General features: G+C 50.2%; 2 protein-coding genes across 2 annotated transcripts in view; both read left to right on the top strand.

Moving 5' to 3' along the window:
* The first annotated feature begins 6,507 nt into the window (after positions 1 to 6,507).
* Positions 6,508 to 23,033, top strand: part of IL2RB (interleukin 2 receptor subunit beta) — a 34,666-nt gene continuing 18,140 nt past the window's right edge. Inside the window, exon 1 of the mRNA XM_032689360.1 lies at positions 6,508 to 6,656. The gene's annotated coding sequence lies outside the window, so the exon portion shown is untranslated. The remainder of the gene's footprint in view (positions 6,657 to 23,033) is intronic.
* C1QTNF6 (C1q and TNF related 6) lies at positions 9,450 to 15,105 on the top strand. The gene is made up of 3 exons (XM_032689361.1): positions 9,450 to 9,623; positions 10,526 to 10,760; positions 12,142 to 15,105. The coding sequence occupies exons 2-3, from the start codon at positions 10,532 to 10,534 to the stop codon at positions 12,687 to 12,689; spliced, it is 777 nt and encodes a 258-aa protein (XP_032545252.1). The 5' UTR covers positions 9,450 to 9,623; positions 10,526 to 10,531; the 3' UTR covers positions 12,690 to 15,105.

A 23,033-nucleotide genomic window follows, 5' to 3' on the forward strand; every position in this document is an offset into this window, starting at 1 on the left:
GCTGTGGTGGGTCCATGTGAACATGTAGGTTAGAACAGCAGCAATGTACAAGGGTGGGTGGGATGAAGGTCTCCTTCTTTGCTTTGGCTTCATTCCTCCCGCACCTTTAACTTCTCCATGAATACTATTGCTAAGCTACAGCCACCAAAGTGGTCCTCATACCAGAGCCCTTGGTTATATTTGGGCTCTTTTCTCTACAAATAATTTTGAGAAATGGGAAGGAGGCACGCACCAGAAGGAGACGTGTCTCCCCGAGGTCAGGAGATGCTGGAGGAGGTAATCTGTGGAGAGTCAGTTATGAGAGTTGGCTGGGTGATAGAAAGATGTCTCATGGGTCACTTGAGAGAAGGCAAGAGAAGTGAAGGGGTGGCATAGGAACAGGTCTTCTGTCTGCTGGGACAGAAGCCAAAAGCCCTGGGCTGGGCAGCAGAACAAGCTGCAGCAGCTGAGGATGGTGGCAACAGAACCACTTTATGAGGAAGCAGGAGTCAAAGTCACACAAAGGCAATGTGAGAAGTGAAGGCCTGGCAGGAACTATAGGAACTGCAGTGCAGGGCACCTGAGTTCAGGAAAGGACTGTCACAGGGCATGAGGAGAAGAGACATCTCCTAGCCATGTTAGCTCAGGAAGGCAGGGAAGGGACTGCAAACACAACCAAAGACATTCCGCTGTGCGCTCAGCCACAGGTACTGCCATCACCTCCACAAGAAAGGAGGAAACCTACATCCTCATGTTTCCTCTTTAAGCCTGGAACACCAAACTGTTCATGCCTGCAGGCTCAGCCTGAGTAGCTGAGCTACCAGTGATACCATACAGCAATTGCTTAGCTCCTCTTACAAAGTGCTACTTGCCCCCTGAGCATGGGCAGTCACCCAGGAATGCGGGCTCAACTCACAGGGAAAAAAAAGTACTTGGTAGCCAGATTCTATCCTCTGCTACCTCTTTACATCTTCTCCTCTTTCCATCCATGCATCAGGTTCCCACACTGTGGGCCCCAGTGAGAAAGGCAGCCAAACTCTTCATGGGCGTGGGATACAATCTGTTGAACTAAAAAAAGCCTCTGTTTTATTTTCTTGGGGAGCTCCCGCAACATCTATTGGATGAAGCACAATCAAGCAATCCTAGCAGACTGAGGATGGACTGCCAAAGCTTCTGCCTCTGTAAGGGGCAACAAGCAGTAGGAAGAGTAAAAGGTCTGACTACCAAGTGGTCAGACAGATGGACAACACAGCACTTTAAACAGGGGTCTGTGTTGCTCCTCTTGCAATGAGGAGCAGAGCAAGGTGAATGCTGGACTCCACTGGCACAGCAATCCCTGTAGGATAGAGGAAAAATGGTATTATCTGGGGAGCTTGTACACTGTGTTTGATGACCAGGCATTGAAGAAGGCATGTGACAGTGACTGAGGACCTTGTAGGAGGCAGCTCAGGTGGGTGGGGGGCAGGTTTCCTTATCCATGGAGTGGCTATCCAGCTGCTGTGGGGAGATGGGGGAGTTCCCCAGCTGTCAACACACTTAACAGAGAAGTCTCCTTCACCAAATCAAGATGAGACTTCATTTCACACGCCTTTGCAGCTCCATCTGCTGCAAATCACCATTCAAGAAACTCCATCGACTGGTTGGCTTCTTAAAATACTGACATCCCTTAGAGCCCAAGCACTGCAATGCCAGCACCAAGCAATTGTGCCAAGGAGACATTATTTTGATACACAGAATCCGAGCCCCCACCAAGGCAGCTCTGCAGGGGAGCCTGCTGGGGAAAACAAAATACATTTCAGGGAGACCTGCAAAAAAACCTGAGGTTTAAATAGGAGTTTAAAAGAAAAGAAACAAGCATCATGTTTTTCTGTCTTGTGTTTTCTTCGCCCCCCTACGCTGCATCCTATTTCGCAGTGACAAATTGCTGAAAAAAAATGAAGATGAACAGAAAATAAGACTGGAGGAGGGGAAAAAAAAAAGGGGGGTTTTTTGTCCAAAATTCATGAGGAGAAAACAAACGCTACAAAATTCTGCAAAATATCACCACTGATTAAAAGGCTGTTTTTCATAGGAACAGGCGTTTGGAATGATGGACAGTACCCTGCTGCCTTCTGACCCCTGCTCTCTCCTCAGCTCTGTCTCCCTGTTGGTGAATCCCCAGCTTTTCCTGTAGTAATAGCATTAATCTAACTGCCTCTGTGATCCCTCTCTCTCCTTAAAGATGGTGCAGTTGACTCCAGGCAACCCAGAGGCTGCGGAGACCGTGCGCAGTGGCAAAGTGAAATTCTGGACATGTTCAGGGGGATTTTTTCCAGTCAGATATGGAAATGGAGTTTACTATTCTGAGTGCAGAGACACAGAGATAAGGGCTCCATCAAGCCCTGTGTTGCACAAAAGATTTTATTCTTGTCACGTAGCGATCGGAGCTGCAAGACCAGAAAGGGCCGCAATGATTTCAGCAGCATTGTGCAATGCCTCCTCCCAGTAAACGTGTGTTCATAAATGGGGGGTTAGAGACACAGGGAACGTGTTCTGTCAGCTGCTCAGAGAGTTCGCATGCACACGTCAGAGTGCACAAGAGCAGATACAGAGAGGCATTCCTATCTGTTGTGCATGCATGCATACAAATGTGTTTACATGATTGCATGCCTGTATGTGTGGCTACCTGCAACTGCGTGAATGTGTATAAATATATGTACATATTCGTGTTCTGTGGGTACACTGATTCAAGGGCATATATATGTATGTATGAGACCACATGTGGCCACCTGCACAGACGCACACATACCCAGACACGCACATACCTCTTGGCCTAAGCATGAACGCCAAGAATGCTGCACACACACCTTAATGCACATAACCCAGGCATGGGCTCAAACTGGGAGATGATATCTGGACCTTCCAAATGACCTTCCCCCCACACGTACCCACCCGCCATACCTGCAAACCCAAGTACACAATGGTGGTCTGCGGCGGCTTTGGACCCACTTAGTGTGACCCTTCTGCTCTGCGATAGATCTTCAGGAGAGAATCTGGAAGGGCAGTGAAAGGTGATGGCTGAGGGGCTTCAGTGTGGAGAAGTGAGGGTGCATTCCAGGCTGTTACCAACACAGCCCACACTTATGTCATTTGGAGCTGTTGTTAGGGAGCCACTGTATTTGTCATCAGCAGGGAATCACAGCAGCTCGGATCAGGCAACAGCAAAACGGTCCAGGCCACATTCTGATTCAGCTGTTCTACACGGATATGGAACAAGGGGGTGGAGGGGGCAGGAAGCAGTTAATCCGTTGTTGGAATAGGGTAGCCTGTAGAGATGGGGAGATAGAAGAAATGGAAACACCTTTGAAGAGAAGATGCTCCTGGCTCTCCTGAGGATCCAACAGAGAATTGAAATGCTTTATCTGCTCGAACGAGTGGAAAATATGCAAATATTTGCTCATGAAAAATCGCTGGTTTTTGCCTTCCCAAGCATAAAATATGCAAACGCCACGCACACCGCAGCCGGCTCACGCAGATCTCACACTCACCACGTCACGCACAAACAGGCACACACGCATTCCCAGTACGTCAATGCAGCCAGCCAAAGACACGTGCCTGGGCTGCAGCACGGCAGCCTTCCCTACATGACAAATAAGGCCGCGGGGCACGGAAATACGGCTGCGTTGACCGACAAACTGAGCCTCCGCGGGCTGTGCCCCCACCGCGGCTCCCTGGAACCACCGCGGAACCACCAACCGGAGCGGCCGTGAAGCTGTGGGCGGGAGAAACGGGAGAGGCCACCCCGGTCCGGACTGCCGTCGGCGACTCGGGATACCCGCGGACGGGACCAACAGACGGACGGCGGACGGGAGGGGCGGGGGTGGTGCCGAGCGGGCGGGAGGGAGCAGGCGGGGACGAGGGCGCTGCGCGGTGCGTCCTGCAGAGGGATGTCCGTGCCCGGAGGGGGACAGAGGGGTACGGAGATGCAGGGAGACGGAGAACGCGGCAGGACTCCTGCCCTGGTAGCTGGTATCAGGACCAGGCTCAGGACAGTGCTACCAAGCGGCGATGGAGCCCTCCGTGCCAAACCCCCGCTGTTGAAGGGGACATGTGCGAGCACGAGAGGTGTGCGCTTGCAGCCCCGAGACCCAGCCCTATCCTGGGCTGCGCCAAAAGAAACGTGGCCAGCGGGTCGAGGGAGATGACCCTGCCCCTCTACTCCTCTCTGGTGAGACCCCACCTATAGTGCTGCATCCAGCCCTGGGGCCTCCAACATAAGAAAGGTGTGGACCTCTTGGATCGGATCCAGAGGGGAGCAATGAGGAAAATCAGAGGGCTGGAGCACCTCTCCTATGAATATATGCTAAGAGAAGAAAAGGCTCTGGGGAGACCTTATAGCCCCTTCCAGTACCTACAGGGAGCCTACAGGAGGGTTAGAGAAGAACTTTTCACAAGGACATGTAGTGAGGGGACAAAGGGGAATGGATTTAAATTGGAAGAGGGTAGGTTTAGATTAGAGATTAGGAAAATGTAAGGATGGTGAGGCACTGGAACAAGTTGCCCAGAGAAGTTGTGGCTGCCCCATCCCTGGCAGTGTTCTAGGCCAGGCTGGATAGAGCTTTGATCAATCTAGTCTAGTGGAAAGTGTCCCTGCCCATGGCAGTGGAGTTGGAATTAGATGACTTTGAAGGTCCCTTCCAACCCAAGTAATCCTGTGATTCTATGATTCTATGGTGTCAGTGTGGTTCCCTTAGTGGAAAGTACCTGTCACAGATCCAAGAGTTTCTGTAATCTCTTAAACATCAGCTTCTTTCCCCGTCTACCTGTCCACCTATGCCACTCCATCTCCACTGCCCCAACATCCCACCACAAAGTGTTTGCTTCTTTGGTGAGAAAGCTCATGGGTTCCACTGAAGAAAGTTTTCTTGCCTAACCACCGTTCACCTTTCTCAGCACTACTCATGAGAGTTGTTATGCCCCCAGTAGTGATCTGCTGTCGATAATTGATCAGGGCAGGGCTAGGAGTGTGTACAGGAGATGACAGCATGGGAGTAAATACTTCTGGGCCTACACAGGAGTGGATGGGAGGAGGAGGCATTCAGATGCACTCAGATGCATAGAAGCAGAAGGCAGTAGGTTATTTTTAAGAACTGGTTCAAACAGGCTGCAGTGTCACCTGGTATCTCCTACCCAGCCAAACTGCTGGCTCTAGATGTTCACAAGGCAGCAAACTCTTCCTGGTTGCAGTAGGGTTAGTCCTTGTAGTCGTATGACAGAGTTTGGGGTGAATACCACAATGGTTTCTTGTCTCTGTGGTCTCACAGGCAGAGTCACAAGGCGGGGGTAAGAGGTGGGACACTCAAGCTGGAAAAGCTACTGATGAGGAAAGGAGCAGCCAGGGTGATAGACCTTTAGCTGTGAGACATCTCCAACTGATGCAGCTTGTCAGCCACTGTCTGATATGCTGCTCAGCTGTCGCTGGCAGATACACAGTGTCTCGGACTGGCTGTGGGGGCACTGGTGGGAGACAAGCTCATGCTTTCATGCTCATTAACAGAGACTACCAGGTCTAGAAACAGCTTTGCTCAAGTGATGAGTCCAGATGAAGGGCCCTTCCAGCTGCTCCTCAGCCACGTGGCATTTCAGCAATGCACAGTGAAAAAAAAAAAAAAAAGGAAAAAAAGCAGAGTCTTTGCCAGGCCTTGATCTCTGTGTGAGACAGTCCAGGCCGCCAAGCAGCCCACAGCAGAAATCTCTGCTGGCACAAGTGCCCTCAAACTCAGCAGAAGCCTGCATAAAGCCAGAGAATGTGTCATTTCTGCTTTATCCAGGCCCCACATGGGCAGAAGTCTCAAGAGTGTAGCCATACAGCCATACAGCTGACATCCAATAGGCCTGCCCATCCTCAGAGACGTAGAAAGTATTCTAAGCCAGTGATTTCGTACCAGATTGGTGCTCTTGAGTAACAAGAGCTGGCTGTTACACAAGCCTCGTGCACAGCCATGTAGTCCACCAGCTGGAAAAGATTTGTCTAATCATAGAACCACAGAATATTTTGGGGTTGAAGGGACCTTTAAAGGTCATCTATTCTTCCCACCCTCCTCTGCTTCCTGTCCAGAGGTGTTCAGTGATCCCAGTATGGCAGAGTGACAGCTGCTGTTACAGGATAATCTGAGGGCATCACAAAGTATTGAAGCATGAAAACACATTGCCACCTTTCCTTGTCTCAGATGTCCCCCTCCCCGTGTTTGCAGGCACTACGGAAGTGCAAGGCGAAGGCAGTCAGGCTGCGATGGAGAGGAGGTGAGCACAGAGCCATGCTGCTCATCACTTCTCAGCTCCTGAAACACACGAGCTCTCCTTCCAAGGGCAGCAACAGCAGTAGCCAAAAGCCTGAACTTCGCTTCCAGAAGGGATCAGCTGTTGAGCTGAGCAAATTGTGATGCTGTGCAGGGTGGGTGGAAGAAGGGCGGGAGGAAGGGAGGGAGAGCCAAGCCTGACACGGGCCAGAGCAGGAGGGGAGGCACTCACAAAAGCCTTGGAGGCAGGATGGAAAAGACAGTAATTACATAAGAGCACTTGGCGAGCATCTGGCTGGAGTCAGCTGGGCCCTGCCGGCCCTCCCTCCCGCACTGCTAACCAGGAGCAGCTGAGGATACAGATAACTCAGCGCGGGACCCCTCCGGAGGGGAGCGTAGGTAAGAGGTCCTCTGCTTCCCCTCCCGGTTTGCGGTGCTCTTGGAGAGTGGGGGCAGAGGAGTGGAAAATAGAGAAAGGAAAGACAGCTGTGGTGGAGGGGAAGCAGCCAGGAAGGGGAAGAGAAGGTGCTATTTCTCTGCCTCTTGGTGTGAATGATACCTTTGCTCTGGAGGTTTTGGCAAAGGAGGAGCTGCGAAGGGTGAGTGTGTGGGTGTTTGTGGGTGGATGTGAGTAGGTGTGTATGTGAGACAGGACAGATGATCCACAGGTATCACAGGGGAGCTGAGCTGTACACAGGGGCTAGAAAGGGGCAAAAACATCAACTTCCTTCCTTCTATACCTGTGGCAGAGAGGGTCAGTAGGACGGATGCAGCCACTGGAGGAGAGTCAGGTTTTGTCCCCCTACTTCGCCTGTGTGGTGGGGGTTACAGGACAAAGGAGGAGATGTAGAAGAAGGAGGAAGCAGCTGCTTTTGAGCAGAGATTGTTGCGGTACAATCCAACCAGTGCATCCCTGGGCTGCCTCCAAGGCAGAGTGTGTGATGAGGGAGAAGGAAGATTGTTGGACACACAATGTCCCTTCAGACTTGGATTACACTTAAAAGTGTGGCTGGCACAGGTTTACTGGATACAATTCTCAAAACTTCCTGCAAATGTGGCTGCCCTGGCAAAATATTGCTGGTACAGACAGTTCTCTTCAGAGAACAGGGCAATATTACCCAGGCAAAAGTGTCTTTACTGGCATAAACTTCTGCTCAGCTGGACAATGCCACTAGGGCAAGCCCTTGTTTGCTGGCAACCAGTGAGTTCATACTGAGCCCAGATGAGACAAAGTCCTGTTCACTGCCCACTGTGAGCTGTTCTTGCAGTCTGATGAGGCACAGGCAAAGACTCCAGCTGATGAGATCCCCCATGAAGAACATCTGCTTGGCTGTGAGCAACTCAGGAATGCAGATGGAAATGTGGGACGGAAATGAGGACAATGGACTCCCTGCTACCTGTTCCCCTTGGAAAGGTGGAGGAGGCCAGGCACAGGGCCAAGAACTGCAAAAATGGGTAATGTCATGTTTGGAAATAAGCCAGGCAGGAAAACCTGAGAAAGTAAGGAACTGCAGCAGCTTTTTTGGGACAGAGAGGAACTGTCTTCAGTGCCAGTCTCTGAGTTTTCATGCACCCCAGAAAATTTATTTGCCTTTAACAGTACTGCCAGCTGCCAAAATCCCCACCAGCAGTCAGGAGAAGACAACACAACTGATCACAAACCCCCACTTCTGTCAGCTGGCAAGGCTCCATTAGCAAGATGTATTGACCTAACCTTTCCCCCTCTCATTTCCCAAAAGGGAAAACTGAGGCACAGGAAAATGTGGGCAACTTGCAGTGGGTTTCATTGCATGTCAGTACTGGAGTGAATTTTTTAGTCCTCTTCTTGCCCTGGCTGGGAAGCATGTTCACTCCATGTTCATTGAGCTCCAGGCTGACAGGCAGCCTGAGAATATCTCCAGGCCTCCCAGCCCCCCTTCCTCCCTTCCCCCCCCCAGTTCACAGCACATATTTTCCCAGAGTTTTCCGCTTGCTTCTCCAGTGGTGCTGGGGTCCTGCCAAACGCCAGCCACTCTCTGGGAAGCGGGGCCTCCCATTCCCAAACCAAACAAATGGGAGAAAGGAAACAGGAAAAAAAGTCCAAGCACATGTAGACACACACAAAACCCTTTCCCCCTCAGAAACCTTGGAGCCTTCTCCAGCTTCTCTTGGAAACTGTGGGAGGCACAGTGCTGACTTGGCACTTCTGGTCCCTGCAGAAGAGAGCTATATTGTCCATCCTTCCTTCTGCCTCCCAAAGGTACATATGTATACACACACGGGGGTATAAATTCACAGATAAGTTTTACTGTAGCATAGAATCCTCAAATTCTCTTCCTAACAGATTCTGCAGCATGAGAAAAGTCTCCTATCTGTCCCACCCTGCACTCTTCCGTCCTCCAAAATGCCCTTCGTTCCCAAGTTCTGCTGCAACCATGTTGTGCTTACCCCAACAACACAAGTTCATCAGCTTGGCACCAGGATGGGGGCAAAGGTCACATCCAGGGTTTGCTTCCAGATCCCCAGTTTTTCTGGCAGGCAGCTCCCAGCAGCCAGGCTATGCTTCAGGTCAGGCGCACCCCTCCCATCAAAAATGCTCAGCCCAGGACCTAAGCAGGGGACATGACCAGGGGATGACACAAGCAGGAGTGCAAGGCTTGGGGCTCTGCCCAGGCAGAGGGGATGACCAGAGAGGGAAAATACTGATGCCTCTCCCAGCTGGCAGATGCGTCTGCTACAAATGTCATGCCTGGGGCAAGAGGCCACAGTGATGTGCAGAAAAAAAAATGTTGGAGAGAATGAAAGATGAAGTTTGGAGACTAGGAGTGGGAAAGGCACAGCTGGGGAGAGAGCATGGCCAGCCAAGTGAAGGGCTAATACGTGGGACAAGGGACTAGTGCACAGGAGTGAAGGCAGGGTCCTGTAGCCTCCCACCTGAAGAAGAGTCTGTCTCTTGCATGGATGCACCTCACCTTGCCCATCCTGAGATGCCAAAGGTGGGACACTGCCCTGCTGCCTGCCCACCCTTTGCAATCTGTGTTGCCTGCATTTTGCTGAGCAGGGCTGTGCTGGTTGGAAGCAAAAAGGCAAAGAAACCAACCCAACAACACATACAAGGAAAAGGAACTACCTAGGAAAGAGTTAAAAGCCGCCGAAACCCAAGCCGGTTTGCAATGGAGAGCGCCCAAAGCCAGGGAGGGAGAAGGAGGGAGAGGAGAGGGGAGGGAGCTGGTCCAAGCCCGGATTGCGCACCCAGCCAGCGCTGAGCAGTGCCTGTGCCAAGAGCCGGCTTCCTTAAAGCCATGGGCCCGGGGGCCGGCCCCGCAGGCGGAGGGGAGCCGGCGAGCAGGGGCCGGAAAGCAGAGAGGGGAGCCCTCGGTCCCCGGGGTGAGCTGCCGCGCTGCGGCGGGGGCAGGCAGCGGGATGGGGGGCACAGGCTGGGACAGGGGCTTTCTCAGCTTGTTGGCGTGTCTGTCTTTCGTAAGCATACTTCTGTGCAAGCTGCCTGCTCCCAGCTCCACGTCCTTCACTCTCGGCAACAAAGAAGCTCTCGCCTCTGGTTTGCCTGCAAAGGCTGCACTCGGGGAGCCAACTGTCCCCTTGGGAAGGTGCTAGGCTTTGCCTGAGAATCCCCTGGGCATTGCTGGGAGGGGGCTGAGGCACAGGGAGGGGTGGGATTGAGCGGGAAAAAGGAGAGGCTGAAGTTAAGTTCCCAGCCCACAGGAGAAGAGACCTCTCTGCCGAGAGATGTGGGTCAGACTCTGGGACATGGGGTTTGTTGGATTAGAGTCCCATAAAGAGTTGATGTGCAGTGACTGGAGGGTTGGAGAATTTTTTACAGCCCTTCCTGCAGATTCAGCAGCCTACCACAGCATGCTTTTGCTAAAGGACTGTTGAGGTTGGACTAAATAATATTAGAGGTCTTTTTCAAGCTTAATGATTTCATGATTCTGCGTCTCCTTCCTCTATCGCAGCCTGGGGACTGAATCTTTTAGTGGCTTCAGTGGTTTGCCTAGTCAGCCTCAAGTCTTCTTCCAGGGTCAGCACCTAATCTCCACTGGCCTGGGCAGAAGGGCGTGGAGCATCCTCTTGGGCCATGCGGTTTCTGCTCAGATTGCAGCCTTGAACATCCAGGCACTACAAGCATGTAAACTCCCTCCACAGGACAATGCTATTTCATCCCACCCCTGGTTCCAACCACAGAAAGATGTTTTGTGGTAACCTCTGTTCCATCCCTTGTATCCTCCCCTTCTTATACCTCACTCTGGCACTTCCTCATATCTTCCTAGGTCACCATGGACATAATTTACCTGCGCACATCCCTGACCTTCCTTCTTCTCCCTCTTGTGTTTGGGGCACCCACTGATGAACCCAATCTCAAAGAACCAGCCCCTGGTGCTTGCAAGCGCTGTTGTGACCCACTGGACTCTTCCACAGATGCCCGACCACTCCCTCCCAGCCACCACCACTTTCCCTACCCAATGCCAGAGGTCCGTCCCTATATCAACATCACCATACTGAAGGGTAAGTGCCCATTTTGGCCTCAGGATGCCAAGGCCTGCTCAGGGGCTGACAGCACTGCACTAGAGGTGACAGCTGGATTGCTGGCATGCTGGTTATGCTAACAGGCTGCCAGGTGCCATCCTTGAGGATATGTGCCCAGGGTTTAGATGTTTTGTGCTGTTATGAGGAGTAGTCTGGGGGGAAGGAAGTCTGTGCATATCCCTCACTCAGAAAGGTTGTGGGGAAACCTTCTCCAGATCCGTGGGTCACATGGAGGAGGGCAAAGGGAGGCAGCAGCTATTTGCAAGCACCTCCAGGCTAAACTGGCAGTGACCCCCAGCTCATTCCACCCTGCTGTGGCTGGCTTGGCTAACGGGAAAAGGCTCTCTATTTTAGATCAGCTCCTCCCTTCAGGGCTCCCCTTTTAGCCTTTGCTGCGGGCAAAAGCCTGTTCCCAGCTGGATGCTGCTCCACTCACTCCTTGTAGCTCTGTGGTTCCTCTGGGTTAACTGCCCAGCCTGGAAACAGCTGCAATCTGTCAACATTCAGAAGGGTGTGCAGGGCAGATAGAGGCCTAGAGTGGGGGTGTTGTAGCAGGACCTGCAATACCATGCAGGGGAGAGAGAGAAGGAAAACAACGAGACACAAATTTGGGATGCTGTCACTTGTGCTGGAGGCTGCTCTGACCCTATCTCTTCTCTCTATACACAAAGTACATTCTGGTGCTGGTCTCTCTCTATATTGGTGCCTGGCAAAGTATGTGACAGGCAGTGCACACACCCCAGGGTAGAGCTGCAATATTAATTATATAGGATGCCCTAAGCATGCCGGTACTGTCAAAGTACCAGCCCTCTAACTTGCACTGCTCTATCTGCCTAGTCCGGCTTGGATCTTTTCCCTCTGACCCACCTCATTGTCTCTCTCTAGTCATATTTCCCCACAGGGGTTAACATTTCTTTTCCTTCTCCAGCCTACAGAAAGAAGTGTGCATCTTATGTGGATAATTAGGTCATAGGAGAGGTGGGTATGAGGGTAGAATCTATGATGGCGGTAAAGGAGTGTGGGGGAGGAAGAAGAGGTCAAGAGCCCCAGTAGTATTTTGCACTGCTGAGCTCCCTCTCAGGCTGAAGTCTCCTAGAGACTGGTCCTGGTGCCTCCAGCAGGGCCATATCACTTTGATGGGCAGGAGACTCATAAGAGAAGAGACTCCAGTCACACCCAGAGCTCTGCTAGCTGCTTTCCCATGAAGAGCAATGATATCGTGATGCTCAGGAGTGTTCCCTGTTCTGGCATTGCCCCATTCTTGTGCAGTTCTCTGCCTCCTCATTAGGCTTTCTCACCACCACTTCCACATCTCCTTCTGGTATCACATAGGAATTGTGTCCTCTGCTTCCTCTTGTAGGAGAGAAAGGAGACCGAGGAGAGCCTGGAATGCCAGGGAAATGGGGCAAAGAAGGACCACGAGGCGAGCGGGGTGCCCAGGGCCAGAAAGGCAGTAAAGGACAGATGGGCACAGCGGGAGACCCCTGCAAGCATCAGTACGCTGCATTCTCCGTTGGTCGCAAGAAAGCTCTGCACAGCAGTGAGGGCTTCCAGGTCCTGATCTTCGACACCGTCTTTGTCAACCTCTACAGCCACTTTGACATGTTCAATGGCAAATTCTACTGCTCAGTGGGTGGACTTTACTACTTCAGCCTCAATGTCCACACCTGGAACTTCAAGGAGACCTATATGCACATCATGCACAATGAAGAAGAGGCAGTAATCTTGTATGCCCAACCCAGTGACCGCAGCATCATGCAAAGCCAGAGCCTCATGCTAGAGCTTCAGGAAAATGATGAGATCTGGGTGAGGCTCTACAAGCGGGAGCGGGAGAATGCCATTTACAGTGATGATGTTGATGTGTACATCACCTTTAGTGGGTACTTGGTCAAGCCTAGTCTTGAATAACTGCCTCTCCTCTTCCTTGGGGCCTCTTTGGCCTTTTCCTTCTTCCTCTCTCTCTCTCTCTCTCTCTCTCTCTCTCTTCTGCCCATAAACACTGCAAATCACTTGGAAATGGGCCTGTCGAGTCTCAGGCACTGAGTGTGAAACTTGCCACACCAGCTCCCACCTCATGCCCTCTTGTAGCCAGACTTGTGTCTGTCCACTTACATCGTGACACTGCCATCTCTCACGCCTCACCTCCTAAACCATCTTAGGTTATTGGCTTCTTCCCAATCTGCCAGCAAGTTGCCTCTGGAATTTGCAGTCCCAGAGCAAGAAGAAAGCTAAAATGCTGCTGCTGGGGATGTGTCCCTCTTTGGGGCTTCATTCACAAAGGACTCCTGTAGAAAGGCCTAGAAAGTCCCCACTACCCATGTACATCTTGACTCCTCTCTTTCCCAACTAGACATATCAGTTTTGCAGCCTGAAACATGGTCTTAATGTCACCTCTGACACCTGTAGTCCGGAAAGCAGACTGGGGTCTGATGGTCTCCTGTAGCACAAGAAAGTTGTAGAACCGGTAAGAGGATAGTGTCTTTCCAAAAAGGGAACTGTTGGCCTTCTGTGTCACTGGCTATCCTTAGACACCCTTCTGTGTCACAGAGTCCAGGTTGGTTGTCAAATCTAGGCCTGATGGGATTGTCCTTCTCTGTGCCAGCTCTAGCTCTTTGAAGAGATAAAGGGCCAGACACTTGGCCAGACCCTTCATGCACATCTGCTGTTGAATCAGTAGAGCCCACCATTCCGTTACCACTACAGATCACAAGTAAAGAAGGAGAGAGAAAGAGAGAGAAAAAGAGAGAGAGACAACTCTCGAAAACCTCCCTCCCACACCTCCCCTGGTGTGCTACTCGGTCTTGGCTCCCCGGCTGTGGAAAGCTAGTCTAGATAGTGAACTCGAATCTGCTCTCTTCTTTGGCAGAGGTGCCATTTTGTTGTCCTCCTGAAGGTGGTTCTCCCACACTGGTATTCAAGGACTGCTGTTTCAGGACCTGAGCTTGAGACTGGAGGGGCAATTGCAATTAAGTCAATTCCAAACCTGGATAGGCTCCCACCTCTTTGCCTCTGTGATGGAAAAGAGATAGAGGTGAGACTACAGCACCTCATCCCAGGGTTAAAAGCTTCCCTGCCTTACACTCTGTGCCCTTTTCTGGCAATCTCATCAGAGCAACTTAGAAAAGCATGTGACTAAAACAAACCCTCGCTCTTCTTGTCAGGTTGGAGATGTTGCAGTGAGAAAGGAATGTCAGTGGTTGGGTTTTCTATTACTATTTATACTCGTCTCACACTGCTCTCACTTGCATCCCTCTGTGGGATATGCTACAGTCTTGTTGGGAGCAGGTGAGGCTGGCTCAGCACTTTAGGAAACCTACTTCCACATGTTGTAATGCTTCCATAAACTCCCAAGAGTTGTCTCTTTTTTGAGTATCAGGGCAGGACAAGCAGGAGAAACTGTATTTCTCTTCTGCCCATCACTGCTAATGAAATCTTCTGATTTACCTAGCTTCTACAGTCTCTTGATTAACCACGATCTTTGCCTATAGCACCTGGGACTACCAGAGCTCTCCCATAGGAGATGTGCACCATTATACAGGACTAGGTCTGGTACACTCAGCTGGAGATGGCAAAGCAACAGGGACCCAGGCCAAATATTAAAAATGAACTTGAGAAAATTGCAGGACATTTTCTCTCTTGTCCTGTTTACTTACCCTCCCTTCTTTGCTAAGGAAGCTGTACAGACTGTAACGAGCTTCAGGAACTTTCTGCTATGGATCCTACCCACCACTGTCATTGAGGCAATGGGTATAAAAACAAGGTTTCTCTGAGGCAAACCTGTTTTTTTCACAGAGAAACATTGATGATGGGATCATGGGAACTAAGGGAGACTATGAGTTTCTTTCCCTCCCTTAGCAGGTCAAGTGTGTGAAATTGCTCAGAGAGAGGATTTCAGACAGCACAGAGGAAGCAGCGTGCTGGCAGTGATGCTCAGGACCAAATTTCTTTCTCTCTTCCTCAACAGGCTGCAAATGAGATATTGTCTCTTTACAGTGTATTGAGCCTCACACCTCCCTGAAGCGAAGAAAGTCTCTCTAACACTGAATATCTCCAGAAACAAGCTTCATTCTTCCTCCTTTTTCTATTTAGTGATTGAATGCTGGTAACAGGTCTCATGTGCTACCCATGAGCAGCCAGATGGTGCCTGATGCACATGAGAGAGGAGGGCAAGGGGACCAAAGGGTGTGTTTAACAGGCTTCTTGGTGCTAAATAAGACAACATTCCCTTGGTGCTAAATCAGATTTCAGGAGTATTGGGTGCTTTCTGGAAGGTGTAGGCTGAGTTGTGATGTACTCTGGAATTAATGGTGCTTTATATTACAAACCCAAAAAAACTACAAGAACTTTTGTATATTTTTTTTTTCAGTGGTATTAAACTTTTTTCCTTGGTTGTTTTGCACTTAAATCTGTTTTTCTCTCCTAACCCATTCCTTCTAGCACTGGTTATTTCTGAATGGTGTGATGGAAAAGATGTGGACCCAAAAGAGACAGGTACAAAGTCTAACTCAGCTCTGAAACTTCCCTGGGTAATCCTTGGCAGTCTTGTGTCTGTTTCCTTTATGAAGAACCATTACCTTGAAGATATTTACTGCTTGAACACTTCTAATTATGACAACCCTCTCCTCTTTTCTGGGAAAACTTTAAGCAAATTCAAAGAAGGAGTCTTTGGAAATTACAAAAGACCCAAGACAATACAATTGGGTTATAGGAGTAGGCTTCAAGTACTTAATTATATTGAAGAAGGCTGGGCTACTGTGGGAGTTCTCTTAAGGGAGATTAGACCCTTTATCTTGTGAAATTTTTAGCACATCCTTCTATCAAGTACTTAGTAAGCATGTGTGTTTTCCATTTTCCCTGTAGCATTTCTTTTGTCTCTGCCAAGAGGTAAAGGCCAGAAAGTACAGACATAAGAGGGACATTAAACTGTTCATTGAACGCTTGTGCTCCCTAACACTGGGGTGAGTAGGATTTCCAGAGTTAAGCTGGACATGCATATTTGGAAGACCTGTGTGTGATGAGAAAGGCTTGAGGTTCAGGTCAGAGGTGGAAAGGCAAGTAGTAATTGCCCATAAAGTTGGGGGAAAAGGGGAAATACGAGCAGGGAGTGGAGTCTTGGAAGCTTGAGTGGATGATCTAGAAGGATTAGAATCCTAAGGACAGGGAGATACCTTTTGGAGGTCTCAATGCACATCAAAGAGGTATATGGGATTTTCTTTATCATCTTTGGACTGAGAGGTCTCCTGCTGAGGTGGAAGAATAGACATGAAAATACAACAAGGTGCCCATATAGGCCATTCTGTTTTGAGTTTAATTTGTCTTTACACAGCTTCTCCTGTGGTTTGATGTGTACCAGGCACTTCATTTGGCAAGGGGTGGAAAACATAATCATATGCATCCTTACAGGCGTCTTTGGTCCTGTGTCAGGCCCAAAGTTAGGGCTATATATATCCTAGCAAATGCAATACTCTCTCATGTCAGAGCCCAGCTTTCTTCCCATTTTTTATTTATTTCTGAGGAAGCAGATAGAAACGTGTTCTCAGGAAGTGCAGTGGTTGTGTTTGTGCATGTTCCTGGCCCCTTGAGCTGAGATGATGTTAGATTGGAGGTGATTTTGTCACGCTTACAAAAGGTGAGGAGTGAGAGAGGAGGGGGGACCGGAAATGTGTAGCCAGACCTTCAAGAAAAGTTTTCTGTGATTCAGTCCTGCAGCTTGCCACCTGAAGAGTCTCTTCAGCCAAATCCATTGGAGCTTAGATGCATGGTGACAGGCAGGGTCTGTAGCTGGTGCCACCCATCACACCACGGATGCCTGACTGAGGAGTCAGAACTGTAGGTCAGGCTCAACTCAGGCAAGGTGGACCCTGTAATGCTGCACAAGGAACAAGATCTAGACTGGGTCAGACCAGCCCTGCTGCCCTGCCAGTGAGTGCACCCATGCCCTGAAAGCCACAAAACCTCCATCCACTTCATTCACCACAAGTATGTGTTCTTTTCCATGCAACGGAGCTACCCTGGGGAATGTGATTCAGGGGTTGGTGACAGCTAGTATCTCTCTCCCGGGCAAAGCAAGTGTGCCCTGGGGTGTGCAGTTATAGCACTACCTCTGTAGCTGTGCCTCTCTTTTCCCCTGAAAGACTGGTCCAAACTCTGCTGCAAGGGGTCTGTGGCTGCATTTCAGGCTTGTTCAAGGTATTTGCCACAGGCCTGGCCCTTTAAACGGGCTTCCTGCAGGTTTGTGGTCTTGCACAAAGGAGGGGAGTGGGAGAGAGGAGGTGAAAGACAGTATATGGTGCCGTCTCTCAGGAAGAAAGCACACGTCAGGGAAAACTCAGGAGAAGTTGAATAGCTCCTTGCCCTGTGATAGCTGTGGGAAAGGGGAAAAGAGAAGCAGGGCAAGAAAAGGAATATAAAAGGAGATATTTGACCCTGCTGGGGGCACTCAGATGGGCACAGGTGAATGTGCCTGCACGCAAAGCACCAGGGAGAGCAGGGACACAGCATAGGAAGTGCAGTCGTGGGAAGCATCTCTGGCAGCCCCTCAGGCCTTGCACCAGCTGCCAGCAATAGTGCAAGATTTGCCCCACATCAGTTCACTATTCAGGGGGCTGCCACACTGTATCATAGCAGGTTTCCCCTCTACCGCAGCCTGGTGTCCCTCCTCCTCTCCCAAACCACCTAGACAACCTGCTTCACTTACAACTCAGCCTTGTTTATCTCCCAGAGTCCAGGGAGGGAGAAGGGGTGATGCAACACCCCAGCCAGCACCACCCAGTGCCACAAGCAGAGCCACTGCCTCCCTCCATCTGGCACATTGAAGCCAGATGCCAGCGGTGTGTTCAACCTGCCCCAGAACTCCTTTTTCTCGAACTCGTTTTCCCATTGCTGGCTGGGAGATGCCATAGGCCAGGAAGTGGACCCTGCTGCATGGGTGATGCAGCACAGCTGCATGGCTGACAGCAACTGTTCCACTGCCTAGTGTGGCAGGGCCCTTTTCTGACCACAGTGAGAAAACAGGCCTTTGCCCAGCCATGCCAGGCTTCAGAGGCCAGCTCAGTGCACACTCTGCTATGACACCCACACATGTATACACACATACCAGCTCCAGATGGACATCTCTCACCTTCCTGCCGACGGAAACTGTTGCCCTTTGCAAGCCTGGCTTGCTCTGAAGATGCTATCAGGAGGTGGGCAGAGAGGGGCTGAGGTTCCAGGCCTCTTTGGTACAAGCACAGCTCCCTCACCTAATGATATGCTTTATCCTTCACCCACAAGCTTTCTGTGATCTCTCAACCTGCAGTTATACCACAGTTGCGTGCCAGGGCAGAAGGTTTAAATCAAAGGCTTCTGACAGTTTCTCAATCCACAGACTGTTCCATCTCTTGAGTTTGTGTCCCTTAACTCACAAATGACTTGGGGATTATTGCAAAGTCTCACACCTGTCCCACCCTTGGTTTGCAACAGTTAAAATGGAAGGAAGAAGGATGGAGAGCTTTTGGCTTGGAGAAGCTAAGGAGTAGGGAACTCCCCATCCACCTGGGGTGGCTAGAAATCCAGCCCTGGGTGAGTGGGAGGCAAGAGGATGGGTTCTTTCTTGATTCATTTTAAAATACTTGCACCTATGCCAGTGTGGGTGAGGATGGAGAACTGAGGGCTGACCTGCATCAGTCTCAGAGCTGCTGAGGTGCCTGCACGACTGGGGAACCCAGACAGTGTGAACTGCAGTGCACCTCTGAGGGGGGAGATGCTTTGTGGCTTCAAAGTAGCCAGAGGAAGAAAAGGTCCATGATAGAGGAAGGAGGACAATAGGTCTACTATCAGACTGACCTTCATCCTTCAGGCATCATTTTCACTGTTCTGGTCCCCTGCTCTGAAGCCCTGACCACCTTTCAGGTGTTTGACACAATGATGTCCTAGAGCAACACCTGGACCAAGCATCTTCTGTGAGGTGCCTGATGATCACTGCATTCTCTTGTTTGCCTCACACATGCTTTCCTGGGCTCATGGCATTCTCACATTCACTCCTACAGACACATTTTTTTCCTCACATGTCCTCAGTTCTTCCTCTGAAGTAGTGGAGTGGGGCAGATCACTAGATCACATGTCCCAGGCAACCAAGTCCTGTCACCTTCAGTCACAGCCAGCAATTCAGTAGATCTTTAGGGGGCACAGGATTACCATTCCACACGCAGCCCCAAACACCTCCCAAGCCCTTACTTTGCCCCAGCTCCCACTTTCTCTCTGTGTGGTATGCTGGTGGTATTGTTTGACTCAAAAATACTTATGCAGGTTTTTACAGCTGTACCACGTTTTCAGTCTTGGTCCCTCAAGGCTTTAAAATGTTTTTTTGTAATTCCATTTGTTTGTGATACACCAGAGACTGAAGCACTCCCCTGACCCTCAGACAGGCTTGCTTCTCCTCCCTCATACCAAACGTGCCACTTGTGGAGGCAGAACAGCTGTGCCTTCATTTCAATAGCTAGACCAGACAGGGACAGTAGTGCATTGGCTCAGACCACAACTCTCTTGTCCTGCAGGATGGCAACCTGAACCCTGAGGAAATGGAGAGAGGATCACTGCATAGCTTTCTCTTTGCTGCAGAGCTTTTTTTTTTTTACTCCCTCCCCCCCTTACATTCTTGTGCCAGCTCTCCTCACCATTTCGAAGCACTGTGCAGAGAACTCTCCCAGCGCAAAGTGCAGGGGAAGCAGGGGGAGGGTCAGGTGAGGACTGAGAAGGGCGAAAGGAAAAGGTCAGCGGTGCAAGCCCAAAGCGATGGCTCTCAGCTGAGCTGCTCTGTTTGTCCGTGGTGTGTTATTTCTACTCAGCAACAATTCACACATCTGGGGACCACAACTGCTTCCACCACCCACGCTCTTCCCTCCCCCATCACGGGGGCTGAGGCAGGGGAGGAGGGGAGGAGGGAGAGAGACTGGAACCAGGCTGCCAGCATAATTTCCAAGACTGCAGAGAGAAAAGCCCTGACCGGTCCTTTTCATCAGCAGCTTTCCCACAGAACACTGAGTATCTCTAATGAAGGAACCTGCTGCCTGCAAAGAGGGTTGGGAGAGTAGGAAGAAAGAGGGGGATCCTTTCTCTTGGGGTGCAGAGAAGGTCAGCACTGGGGAAATGTAGTGACACCCTCATCCTTGAAACATAAAAGCAACAGTGCATGTTTCCTATTAGAATTAAGTGTCACCTGAGACCCTGGCTAAGGGAAAGGACCCTGCTGCCTGCAGACACATATTGTCCTTGGCCAGTTTCCAGGGTAAGCATTTGAGTGGAGCCAAGTGCTTGATGCCCTCTGTGCTTCCTCACTTGTCCCAGCTGTGTGTATGTGTTTGTGTGCACAAATGTGTGCACAGGTGCAAGCAGAGGGCAGTGCCTCCATGGACCTTCCCCACAGTCTGCTCCCAACTGTGGGGCGCAGCAACCTGCCTAAAATAGCCTTCCCATCTCCTTGATGGCTGCAATTGCTCTTTAGAGCTGCAGGGAGAGGGAGGATGAAATTATCAACTTCTTCAATGCTCTGTGCCATTTCCTGCCTCTTCGGTGTGAGGTACTGGAGCAGCAGGGAATGGTGATACTCAAAAGGAGATTCCCCTTCTGCCCATGCATGTCAGTCAGGAATAGAAGAGGGGGAAAGTGACACCCTGCAGGTCTTTCTACCAGGGAACCAAGTCCCGTTTCCCCTGAGACCTCTACATCCCATTTCCTAAATACAGGCACAGCCAATGGGGCAGATGTGGGGAGATGTGGCTTGCACTTTGTGCTATGGCAACGAACCTGACAAGTACCACATGTACAGGGCTCTGTGTTGCATCTCTCAAGGAGAAACTACAGGCTCCTCAGAGACCTTAGTGGTGAAAATAGTAATGTCCACACTGCTTGTTTGTTTTTTTTTCAAGTAGTGGTTTTGCAGTGTTCACCAGGATCTGGCCAGTAATCTCCACTAACAAGCAGTCTTGCCTACCTATAGCCAAAAAAATGGGCTTTTCACTTGTGTGCAGCCATATCCAAAAGCCTCATCAAGCTGCAGAGCCACTGTGATACAAGTAGTTCACCTCAGAGTAGACTCCCTAGGAGGAAAAGTCCTTAGAGGAGCAAGCCCACAGCTGAAACCTTTGAGAGATGCTCTCTCGAGAGGGTTGAGGAGCCCCTTGGGTTGACCTGTTTCGCAAGGTGGTACATCACCTTGAAGTGACCTCAAGTCTTTGGGTCAGGTGATGGACCTGAACATCACCCTTCCCTTCCACTCCTTACAACCAGGCACACGGATTGTGCCTTTCTCATCATACCTTCTGCCTCCCAAGGTGGGAGCAGCGACACTAGAGAGCAAATGGGGGGAGAGCAGGGGAAAAATGGCTCTCCTGTCTGATCCCAGGGGAGAGACACGAATGCAATTCCTGAGCAGCGAGCTGTAAGGAGACAGGAAGCTGTCTCCAAACAAGTAATTTCTGTACAAGCATTTTAATGACATGAAAGTTAATAATTGCCACAGTCACAAATCAGTAACCCTTGTAAGGGCTTAAGGGGGAGCAGGAAGTTGGCCTTTGGGTAAGTATGACATCATCAAGCATAGTTTAAAACAAAATCAACAGTCTAATTAACTCCCTTTCTAGAAACTGCTCAGGCAAAGAGATGAAGAAAACGGAGGAGCAAGGAGAGCTCTGAGAAGAATGGGGGTGGTGGTTGTAATGATTTTTTCCTCTAGAGAGGGAAGGGAAATGTGATTAAATTGGGACCAAGCCTCGCTAATCAAAGTACCTGAGGGTTTATTCTCAAGAATCTCCTTACGGTTTCGTGTCTTGCCTCCAAGCAATTTTGAATGTACAATAAATCTCTGAATTTTTCTCAATTTATTAGGTCTGGAAGCCGTCATTGCTTCATATTAGGCTTGTTAAGCATTTGTACCCTCTAACTTTAAATAGAGAGAGATGTAACACATTGGCAGACTGAAAAACAGAGCAGGGCTTTATCTCTTCAAGACTGCCCAGGTAACAAGGTAATGATTTCCCTCAAGGATGAAAGCAGTCGCTGATACTGAATAGCAAATTGGGCAGCATTCAGCTCATTACCTTGCTTGCTCATAGATTTGGTGTAAGGCTGTTGTCTGAGTCCAGTGCTGCCTTCCTGTACAACATATAACTTGGACAGGCCCTCCCTCTTCAATACAGGTCTGTGAGAAAGTTCTGTAGGCACTCTAGCCATGCATCATCAACATTCAATGCCAGGATAACCCTTAAGAACTTGCATGGGCATGTTTTAATACTAGAAGTCAATAATGGCCCTACAGACCCTGGCAATGGACACCTATGATGCGGGACCTGGTGCCTGGTCTGTGAATTTGTTTCTGAAGATGGAAGGATGTCCATTATGCCCCTCTCTCTGCTGGAGAAATTGAGATGCAGAGAGGATGTGAGAGCTGTACATATACGTTGATAGTTCCATGGGTATACCACCTTCCTTCCAGTTCACACTGCTGAGTTTTCCATGGCAAGTGTGCCAGGATAAGACCATCTGCATACAGAGGCACCACAATTATGCTGACAGAGAACACTCGCCACACTGCTGTGGCTCAAATGCCTGCAGTGCCTCATGCACCACATGCATAGGCTCAGACAAGAGTGTAGGTACTGGCCTTCATGTTGCTATGCTTAAGGGTATTGAGAGACACAGAGTGACAAGCTCAGGGTGACAGCCCAGGTCTTCACTGAGTATCTCTAGGGAGGGACTCTGGGTCTGAGCAGCCCTTGTGGCACCACAAGCATTCATCAGGGAGACTCCTAAGAGCTTTCTTAAGGCTTGACTCTGCTGCTGGGCTCCAGCCTCTCTGATCAAAGTCCTGACACTGTCTAGTTCAACCCAAACATTATGAGGAGTCAGGGCTCAGGTCCTGGGCGGGGGCATCTCGTGACTGTCTCATGCCCCTGCTCATGAGTTCATAGCAGCATTTTCACAGCCAGGCAAGCTAAGAGTGAAACTGTATGCTTTCCCTCCCACCCTTGTTTCCCCACTTCTCTGGGCCTGTGGCCATCACTGTCAAGGAGTGAAAGTGAACACCTCCTCCATTGCCTCCCACCTCTGGCCCCAGACTTGCCTCAAATGAGAGTGACTGTGAATGCCTCAGCTTCCTACCATTTTTGTCCATGTTCTTCTATAGCCTACAGGGCTAGGGAATTCCTACTTTTGAACATTTTGTGTATTCATCTGTATATTTGATGCCTACTGCTTTTATCAGTCAGATCTATCAGG

The sequence above is a fragment of the Chiroxiphia lanceolata genome, chromosome 5 (genome assembly GCF_009829145.1).
Source record: "Chiroxiphia lanceolata isolate bChiLan1 chromosome 5, bChiLan1.pri, whole genome shotgun sequence".
NCBI lineage: Eukaryota > Metazoa > Chordata > Aves > Passeriformes > Pipridae > Chiroxiphia > Chiroxiphia lanceolata.

Excerpts from the sequence above, each read along its gene's own strand:
- C1QTNF6 (XM_032689361.1), top strand. The coding sequence starts at position 10,532 with ATGGACATAATTTACCTGCGCACATCCCTGACCTTCCTTCTTCTCCCT. Across the intron at positions 10,761-12,141 it reads CAACATCACCATACTGAAGG|GAGAGAAAGGAGACCGAGGA; the intron begins GTAAGTGCCCAT and ends TTCCTCTTGTAG.